General features: G+C 35.9%; 1 protein-coding gene across 1 annotated transcript in view; it reads right to left on the bottom strand.

Moving 5' to 3' along the window:
• prpsap1 (phosphoribosyl pyrophosphate synthetase-associated protein 1) overlaps positions 1-11,015 on the bottom strand; it is a 21,182-nt gene that overhangs the window by 5,171 nt on the left and 4,996 nt on the right. Inside the window, exons 5-9 of the mRNA XM_016471227.1 lie at positions 10,405-10,546; positions 10,313-10,368; positions 8,099-8,244; positions 1,408-1,478; positions 1,171-1,317 (exon numbers count right to left, since the gene is read on the bottom strand). Coding sequence (XP_016326713.1) covers positions 1,171-1,317; positions 1,408-1,478; positions 8,099-8,244; positions 10,313-10,368; positions 10,405-10,546 — 562 coding nt within the window. The remainder of the gene's footprint in view (positions 1-1,170; positions 1,318-1,407; positions 1,479-8,098; positions 8,245-10,312; positions 10,369-10,404; positions 10,547-11,015) is intronic.

Below are 11,015 nucleotides of genomic sequence, written 5' to 3'. Positions count from 1 at the left end.
CTGCTGATTACAGAACCGGCTTTAACAAAATGCGCATGACAATTGCATTCGATTAATCGTGCAGCCCTAATCCCAATGGTCAATAATATCTTTGAATGGCAGTTTCGCAATGTTTCCGCTTTCCTAAATACACGGTTATGGTTGGTTAGAGCCTTGCAAAATCTAACCCTTACTAAAGTCACATTATTTCAACCGTAACATTATTTATATAGTATACATATAGTATACGTATACAGTATTCTGGAATTTTTCATGCTTCAGATGTGAATAGCATCTGCCATGCAATAAATTACAGATTATAATATTAATAATGGCATAAACATTACATTCAAAATTACTTAAAATAATTATAATAATTATTCTAAAATCTATAATAATGAATTATATTAATATAAATAAATTAATTGATAAATAATTAAATCAATCAATAAATATTTATTATAAATCAAATAAAACATTTATTAAAAACTTCAAATAAAAACACAAATAAATGCATAATTAAACGCATACATGAATGCATACATATACAATGTAGACTTGTGCCGGTATTTGGTAATGCGATATATCACGGTAATGAATATGCACGATATTGTTATCGTGGGCACTTCTAAATACCGTGAATAATTATATATTACAAATTATTCCAAATTTTGAATGCATTTTAAGAATACTTTTCCCATAAACTGGTCAAAATGCACAACACCGCTGTATGCTGCGTGAAAGACGCGTGCGCACTCTGACGTAAACAAGCGCGGACGTGAAGCACATGGCGGAACATGTGAGAAACGCTCTGGATGAAAGTGCACTTTCGCTCTCTGACAGCAGATGGCACTAAACTGCAGGCACTTTTTTTTTTACTTAATTTCAATATCGTGATAATACCGTATACTGTAATAAAAGCATTAGCAATTAATCGCAACATGAAAATTTGATACCGGCATATCCCTAATACAATGTATAGTAGTTATAATATAAGCATAAAAACTGATCACTGATGTTTTCTGTACTATAATGGAATCAAAACCTTTTTTTTTTAGAAAATGCATGAAGCATGTAGACAGTAAAAGCATGTAAAATTTTAATTTCAATAAAAGCTTTTCTTTTTTGGGAGAATTAGAATGAGCCATTCAGTTCTCAATGAACGTTCAGTAAATGAGCTGAAAGACTCACTTCGTCTATGGCGGACTCCTCGATGAGGCGCGGGGCGTCTGCAGACAAGAGGCCGTGGGTGGCCATGATGTAGATCTTATAAGCTCCTCTCTCTTTCAGAATCTCAGCTGTTGCCACAAAGTCCTCCACATCATCGATGATGTCATCCTACAGGACAGAAACAACATGCACTGCTCATCCCGCCAATCAAAAATTACTGTCACACTGATACCTAGTCCAAAAACACGCATTTCTTACGACAATGATGGCGATGCGACCTCCAACATCTCCGACAACAGTGATGGGCGGTTTCTCCTTGGCCATCATTACTATAAAGACAAACATCAACTAGTTTTTCAAATCATTTCAGGAAATTGTTTGCAGACCAAGAGGCCAATCGATCACATTCAATCATTAGAGTAGATTGGGTAAGATGGGTTCAAGTTTATGCAATGGCCTAGAAATTTAGGCAATGGCCCAACCAACCCATATACACAAGTATTATTTAATCATTTGAAAAGTCCTGCAAGGACCCAATTACACATAACGCTAGCTTATTTGCTGGAGAACGCTTCCCATTTTACCCCACCTACAATTCAATCCAAATAGGAATGAAAAACTCATGCCATGCAGAAATCAAAATGATCATCTCTTGGTCCCCAATATACCCAATCATAGAGGCGAACATCTAGAGGTTTTACACTACGAGTCAGTGCAGGAAACTACACATCAATCAATCTGTCCTCGAGTCAACATGACCGACTCCAGGACATCGCTGTAATTCAGGAGTGGTCAAAAAGGGCTAATGTCATTCATCCAGAGGAAGGGCACAGGAACACAGCCAAAACACACACACTCCGATCCAAGTAATCACGAGAGAGAGAGAGAGAGAGAGGAAGACTGGTGGGTCGATTTAAGAATACAAGGGGGTTAAAGGAGTTATGCATGCCTTCAACACATGCCTTTCATCAAGAGTGGGACCCACAATGCTATTCTATATTTATACCTTCAGTATTACAGATTAACGAGGCTTACAGACCATCTCTCCTAATCATATTCAATAGACCACTGATTTAAGGAGCCGTTGTTCTGTAAAACAGCATCTTTGAAAGGCATTGTTCACAGAGGACGGGTTCTTGACATAAAAAGAGCTACAGTAGATGGGTGCAAATTAGGGCTGCACGATAAATCGCATGCGATATTTAACGCGCATCTTATCAGTAAAGCCGGTTCTGTAATCAGCGGTAAATCTCCCATCACCTGCGGGCTTTCACATTGAGCAGCATTAACTACACAGAGCCATTGTTCACAGGCAAGTTCCGCAAAACCACGTTCATATTCGCGCGATTTTTTGTGCAGCTCGTCGGGGCACAACGGCTCTGTGTAGTTAATGCTGCTCAATGTGAAAGCCCGCAGGTGATGGGAGATTTACCGCTGATTACAGAACCGGCTTTCTGACAAGATGCGCATTAAATATCGCATGCGATTTATCGTGCAGCCCTAATGCAAATGGAGTCATCAGCAACCACTTGTCCAAAACAGCGTTTTGTCTTAGGGCTGGGTGATTTTTACGGTTTTTATTACATTAATGAGAATGCAATGTTTCGCCACTATTGATTCATTCATTCATTCATTCGAGGAATCATGGCTTTGAATAAAAATTGGCAAAAATATTAGTTACAATTAGACACGTTGAAAATACACCAATGATAACAGTTTTGACCGCATTGTTCTTACAAAAAATTCACTGTTAATAGTAGCCTACTACTGGTGTTACACATTTAGTCGTTTGCAATTTGAATTGCCTTGACTTTTTGAGTTGTACTCTAAAACTGCATGTCTACATTTTGGTTAAGAAATATGACGGATATGTCTTATTTTATAATATTTCTTAACATACAGGGTGTGTTTAAGACCTGTTTGTGCAATATTTGCATATTTCATGCATCTTTTCTGCAAAGCTAAGAAGTGAATTTGTTTTACATTTACACCATGTTGACCACTTCATGTGTGCTGCACTTGGAATAGAGCTTTCTTTAACCAGATAATTTTGTAAGTTTTAATAAAGACAGTGCTACTTGAACCATGTTTTAGTTGCATTTTTTAATTGTAAAAGTAGCTGTAATAAAAAAAAAATACATTTAAATAGTGATCTTGTTATTGTTATTAGTCTGATGGACAAAATGAGATTTGATTTTTTTGCCTTATCACCCAGCCCTAATCTTTCTCCAAATATATACTACATTTTGGTAAGCAATATTTATATAACAAATATTTAATTATATTATAGTAAATGTTTTACAAGTGAAAGATTTGACAAGTGAAAGTGTCATCAGCCAATCAGCATGATACCGATGACGTAGTTCTCCTGCAGTGATTAGTCACATGGCAGAGATAATCTTTATGCAAATGAGAAGTGGCATAAATGCAGCGACTACCAATACAGACAGTGATCTGCTGTCTGATAATGCTGGATACTGCAGCAAACAAAAAGCAATTCTGTTTCAGCCAAAATAACTAGAAAAGGCAGAAACCATTGACCAAAAGTGTGACATTTTATAAACACTTTTCTGATGACACGTCGACTCTCAGTAGGCGCGTTTCCATTACAGATTTGAGCAAAACTTTGGCGATATTTTATAAATGTCGATAAAAAGTATTGCGAAATGACGGCGTTTCCATTAACCAATGTTATGAGACTTAAACATAACCTTTTGCCTCTCGCGATAAGTCATGGCAACGGATTTTGGTGGGATTTTGGCTATATTTATTCAAAGGAGGCTTATGCGTGTATCTTTACAGAAGCAGCAAAGAGAGCCGCTTCAGAAAAGTGCGTGGCGCGGCTGGAATAAACCATAGCCTGTATAAAAACAAACACAAGCACTGAGTGGCCGCAATCAGCTTCAGTGACCGTATCAGAGCCACACTACACCGCAGACGTGTGCAGTGTAAATTGTCTAAGCATTAATAGAAGGGAAAGCCCCTTATACTGGAGCGCGGCCACTTATGAAGTGTTTCTTGGAGGTTATAGTACATTGAAAAATGATCATATGACTTTTTACATACGCCATGTGACCTGTAAATGCGAAAAAGCCGTTTCCATTGCAGTTTTGCGAATTATTCCTTTTTCGCATTGCCTGAAAAACCACCTCATGCGAGTGTAAAAACTTTTTTGCGATATATGGGCGTTTTTGCGAAATTGACGCGTTTCCATTAGGCGTATTTTCAATTCACAATTTCAATTTGCGCAATTTGAAGGGTAATGGAAACGCGCCTAGTGTAGTGCACACAACGTGGACAAGTAAACGTCAGTAGAGATTATCAAAAATGAGGGTAGAGTTGCAGTATTTAACATTTGTTTGGCTAAAAATATCAAGTTTCCGAGGAACTTCACTACAACGGATTTAATTTTAATCTGAGACTACTACACCATGAACAGATTAAAAATAAATAAATACATTTAAAAATGAATTACTAAAATTTAATTACCAAAATGTATCCATATTTAATTACCAAAACTTTATTTTTGGTTTTGGTTTTCAACTAAATGAAAAATTCTATGTTTTAGTAAAAAATTAATTAATTAATTAAAACAACAACAATAATAATAATAATAATAATAATAATAAATTACAAATAACAATATAAATAATAAATGTATTAAATAAATACATATTGAATAACTATTAGTAATAAATATATATTATTTATGAATAATAATAATAAATATTTATTATTTATAAATAATAATTTTGGTGCGTCACTACAAAATGTGGTGCTCATGATGGCACTAGACAATGAATATATAAATGGCTGTATATAAAAGTTTTTTTGTTTTTTTTTAAATGATGGAATGCAAGATGATGTCCTATGTGAACGACCCCAACAAGTGCTGATAGCCAACGGTAGTATTTGACAAAAAATATTTTAAAGTTTTCTAAACACTGTTTTTTCTGTGTACTTCCACAAGCTTCTGTGAACAAAAAGCATATGCTTTTTTAAAATTAACCCTGTATCTAAACCTCTATGAACTTTCAGTGAACGCCTTCCTCTATTTATTTAAGGTCATGTGTTTCCAAGACGATGCAGGGGCCTTGGTTCCAAGCAGCTAAAAACTACCATTTAAAATCTCTAGTCTAGGGATTTTTCAGAAGCAGGCATGGAGTGTTGATTGGCAAGATGAGCCTGGATCACAAATAAAGGCATTTCTCTCAGGCAGACATTCAATGGTTCCATTTCTGAACGATGGTAATTACATGGAATTTGAAAATAAGCACTTCATTTGAGGCTTCTTAGTTCTGTTCGACTGAAGCACTCTGAAGCTTAGACATCCATTTTTTACCATTATTTGGAAAAAATTATTAGATTGGCCGGTATTTCGGTAGATACATTTATGCCATTATGTGTGCTTTTATCAGCTGTTTTACAATGGCTTCTAGTCATCAAATTTTAGAGTCACTATGTTTTTTTGTTTTTTTAATGTATAAGATGAAGCATCTTTAATTTGTAAAACCGTAAATTAGGGGATTGCACAAAAATTGTCATTAGGACATTGTTATTAAAATACAAACTTTACATTGAGAATATTATATAGAAATGTGACTGGTAGCATAATATAAAAAAATGCCTGTACTGTGATATTTTGGACATACCGACCACCCCTACTCTTTATAATAGTTTATAATTATATTAAAATAATATAATAATTTGAACTGCTCTTGTCATAACTGAGAAATAATTATAGAATAAATATCTCTAACTGGGTTTACTCGTGGTAACTAAAGTGCTTCAGAGTGCTGGATCACAGACACTGAGAGACCTCTGCCACTGCACGCATGCAATAGGAACCATTTCAGCGTGTTCACTGCTGTGATCGGTAGCAAATAGAGTTAACCGTCATACTTGGGAGCTCTATGCCTGGGAACGGAGCTTGTTGTTTGCCTATTACCAATAAATAAACATCACGTTAAACAAAAATCCACACACAAATGATAGAACATACAGACATGAAACCAGGACTTCAACAATCCTTATCAAACCCTGACAAAAATGTATTTTACAACCTTTCAAATTAACTTTTCTCAGCTCCGTTGAATTTAATGCTTTGAAATTTGAGCAAATTGAGGGTCTTTTCAGGATTGTCAAAGTCCATACAAAAACCATAAATGTACATCAAGCTACTTGGAGTGAACTCCTCTCAGGCAATGTGTGAGTAGACAAAGGCCAAGACACTTATCACACAGGACCTGCTCTTACATTAAACACACTGTGATATTTAGCATTTTATGATCTTAATTCCCTTCTATACTGAGGTAACTGTGTGCTCAAGGTAAAACATACGTGAGAAGCTTAAAATCTAGAACAATTAACACATGGAATAGTGAAAAGAATAACTGTGTCTCAAAACCTAGATGATTGATTCATCTGTTTCACTAATTGGTTGGTGTCTATCAAAACACACCAGAACTAAACTGTTCGTCATGGAATCTAATTCTTGTAACGGGAAATAACATGTTTTGTGCAGTTCTTTAAAGGGGTCATGGGATGCCCATTTTCCACAAGTTGATATGATTCTTTAGGGTCTTAATGAAAAGTCTGTAACATAGTTTGGTTAAAATTTCTCAATGGTAGTGTAAAAAACACCTTTTTTACCCTGTCAAAAACAGCTCTTTTCAGATCAAGCCGTTTTTGTAGCATTTTCCTTTAAATGTTAATGAGCTCTGCTGACCCCGCCCCTCTCTTCCGAGCTGCTCTCAGAGAGACTGTTAACTTTAGCCACATTCATCGTGAAAGGCATCTGAGATCGGCTCGATTTGAGAAAGGGGAAAACATTTAACCAGATTAAAAAAAAAACACTGGGTGGATTTTTATCATTATAGGGTGGTTGTGTACACACACTGCCAACACACATTTCAGTTCAAACTACTTGTAAAAGTGTATGTAGCATCCTATGACCCCTTTAATTGTTGGTCTATATATACACATGCTTCAAACAGATCTATTTTTAAAGAATTAAAAAAAAAAAATCTTAAGACCATACAGTGTCGAGCACTGTTTATCTGAAATGAAAGTCACCAAGCAAGTTGCTGCGCTCTAAACATTTGGACCACTAGATAGAGCCAAAATGCCACAAAATTAAAACTAAGACTTCATTTTGATATGTCTTCTGTTCCGGTATTTTGCAATTAATGTGCTTTCATGATTGATCATTCCTGTCACTTTTGAGTATTTGTTGTATTTTTTTAGTTGGATTGTTCAATAGGTTTGGAACAAAACAGAGGAGACTCAGTGCTGTCTAGGTGGCTCGTTTTAGTAGGTTTTGAGACAAAGTCTTTGTAAACATCTAAAGACAGTGATTAATGAATGGGGGAAGGTTAAAAAAAAAAAAAACTCGACCTATCTTACACTCCTTAATCTCCAGTTCAGCTATTTTGCAAGCTGAATGCTGCAATCGAACCCTTAATTAACAGGCTCATTGTATGAACTCAGCTAAATCTTACAAAAACATGTTTTTATGGGGGGGGGTTTTCACCCCAAAATCAAAAGGAAAAGTAAATACTTTTGTAAATTTACTTTGGAAAAACATAAAAATAGTATTTTTTGCAATGTGGTATTATTTTCATGACAGCACATTTCATTAATTCGCTTTTGTACTTTTGTTATAGTTCAATATTTATGCATTTTTAATTACAGTGATGAGAATGAAATGCTTCCATTTTCCTGAAAATATGTGTCCCATAAATATTACTATAACTTAATATAACTTAATTTCTTTGTAAAAAAATAACATTACCTACTGTTACTTTCTTTTGATTTTAATGGGTGAAATACTATCACAAAATGCCTTTCTGATCTAGTTTGTGTTTGTAACCTGGTTTAACCTCTTAATAACATTAAGGCTTAGTCACTGGGTTGGAGCTGCTGGGATTCAGAGTGTGGTGACTCTTACATGGCAACTCCAAGCCGGGGTGCCCAATGGTGTTGCGGACACATGGAGGAGAATGCCGCCCATCTGCCATGTCGGACTCCGAACACTGAGCTTCTCCGTGCATGACGGCCAGACCAAGACGCAGACGCTCTGCAAACGACTGAGCCCTGAAGAGAGGGGAGACATACAGAGATGTTCCTTATGATCCTCTTGACTTTTGGAGGGTTTTTCTTTAGCATTCCTTTAGACTTAAAGGGTTATTTCACCCAAAAATGAAAATCACTCCATGATTTACTCACCCTCAAGCCATCCTAGGTGTATATGACATTCTTCTTTCAGACGAATACAATCAGAGTTATATTAAATAAGGTCCAGGCTAATCCATGCTTTATAATGGGAGTGGATGGTAGCCCAACATTTGAAGTCCAAAAAATTGCACCCATCCATTCTGAAGCGACGCGATGCGTTTGTGTAAGAAAAATATCCGTATTTACAACTTAATAAATCTTAATCTCTAGCTTCCGCTAACTGTCGTACGCACATTCACGAGAGAGAGGCGTCCAGCGGATGACGTAAGACGCAGGCAAACGCAGTGACGAACGCGGAAACTCAGAGGAGAGAGCGAAACAAAACACCGGTCACAAATTAGTAGTACAAAACGAGGATTTGTAAAGAAAAATGTCAGAGGATTTCGATACACGCCAAGAGGACACTGTTTTTCCTTTGCTGTAAACAAAACTTGTTTCTCGCGAGACTAGCATATTCTCGCTGGACTTTACGCTACACCTACATCCTACGTCATCCGCTGGACGCCTCTCTCTCGTGAATGCGCGTACGACAGTTAGCGGAAGCTAGAGATTAAGGTTTATAAAGTTGTAAATATGGATATTTTTCTTACACAAACGCATCGCGTCGCTTCAGAAGGCCTTTATTAACCTCCCGGAGCCATGTGGACTTCTTTTATAATGGATGAGGGAAATTTTTTGGACTTCAAATGTTGGGATACCATCCACTCCCATTATAAAGCATGGATTAGCCTGGACATTATTTAATATAACTCCGATTGTATTCGTCTGAAAGAAGAATGTCATATACACCTAGGATGGCTTGAGGGTGAGTAAATCAAGGGGTAATTTTCATTTTTGGGTGAACTATCCCTTTAAGGTCATTGCACACCAAGTCTGAAATTCTCGTCCGAATTTTTCGCACAAAAAAAATAAATAAATAAAATAAATAAATAAAAAACATCTCACGTTGTGTCAATCACATTTTCACACTGCCTCCGAAACTTTCGTCCGTCATAAAAAAAATTCGGATCAAGTTCGATTTTCTGTGTTTTCGCATCCGTAGCAAGCATTTTGATAGGAAAGGATGACGAATACGAAAAAACGCATACGAAAATTCCGTACTCGGTGTGCAATGATCTTTTCTCATCTTTTCCATAATATGATTGTGTCTGTCAAGCTTTAAAACTGAAAAAGCACATACAATTCCATACAACTTGTGCAGGGAATAAAATTATGATTTTTATAAGTACACAGTTAAAGGGATAGTTCACCCCAAAAATGAACATTTTGTTATTATTTACTCATTCACATGTTGAATTTCTTTCTTCTGATGAACACAAAAGAATACGAAAAAACGCATACGAAAATTCCGTACTCGGTGTGCAATGATCTTTTCTCATCTTTTCCATAATATGATTGTGTCTGTCAAGCTTTAAAACTGAAAAAGCACATACAATTCCATACAACTTGTGCAGGGAATAAAATTATGATTTTTTATAAGTACACAGTTAAAGGGATAGTTCACCCCAAAAATGAACATTTTGTTATTATTTACTCATTCACATGTGGAATTTCTTTCTTCTGATGAACACAAAAGAAGATATTTTAAGGAACCTAACAATTGCTGGTAGCCACTGATTTCCAGTGGGGGTTTTTTTATGGCTACAGTCAACTGTTTGATTACCAAAATATTTTCAACATCTTTTGTGTTCAAAATATCTTCTTTTGTGACCCTATGCATTTTTTTTTATTATTATTATTATTTTGGGCTAATTTTATAATGCTTTCAGTTAAAATGTTGTGCTTTCATCTCTGTTTAGCATTTTGTTTAAATCCATATTCAGATTTTCCCTTAAAATCAGAAAATTTTTAATTAAAGAAGTCTGCCAATTCCATCTAGGCCTGGTTTTATCTATGACAAATACAATACAGATCCAGGAGCCGTTACCTTTTTGCAGCAGATGGGGACTTGGCTACAATGATAGCGTTTCTATAATCAGGAATCTATTCAAAATAGAAATGGGAAGAACAAAAAATTACTTTTTTTTGAATGTACTGCACCAGGAATGGAGAAGCCCGCAGGTTGTCCACAGGGAAAGTAAAGAAGCCCTGGATCTCTTTCTGGTGCAGATCCATGGTGATTATATGAGTCAGACCTAGTTTACATTGCAAATTATTAAAAGCTGCTGAAAAAACACTCTGGATCATAATGGTGTAACACATAACCATCTCAGTAAAACGTTTAGACACATTGGACATCGTTGATCTATTTTTTGAATGCTAAAATGCTAAGAATTAGTCAATGTAGACAAATATAAATTGTGTATGAATTTATTTTCAATCAACTAAAATGGTAATTTTTAATTTGGAGTTAAGAAAAAGCAGTCAACCATAAAAATAAAGACTGATTGTGGTGTCCACATTTTTGACTGTTACTGCTAAAACAGAAGTAGGAACATGACAGCCATCATAAGCCATTACCTGCTTTAGCCTGACATTAATGACAACTGAGATCCTACAGTGTGACATGATCATCATGTTCGTACAGTCTGACAAGTACAACCCTAAAGGACTTTTTTTTTTTTAAATCGCAGTGTGAGCCCGGCTTAACAGTATATTGGGTCCGTGGATAAACTCTTAAAGGGACCGCA

The sequence above is a fragment of the Sinocyclocheilus anshuiensis genome, unplaced genomic scaffold (assembly GCF_001515605.1).
Source record: "Sinocyclocheilus anshuiensis isolate Anshui unplaced genomic scaffold, SAMN03320099.WGS_v1.1 scaffold173, whole genome shotgun sequence".
Classification (NCBI taxonomy): Eukaryota; Metazoa; Chordata; class Actinopteri; order Cypriniformes; family Cyprinidae; genus Sinocyclocheilus; species Sinocyclocheilus anshuiensis.
The sequence above is the reverse complement of the archived record's forward strand: the minus strand, read 5'-3'. Positions and strand labels throughout refer to the sequence as shown.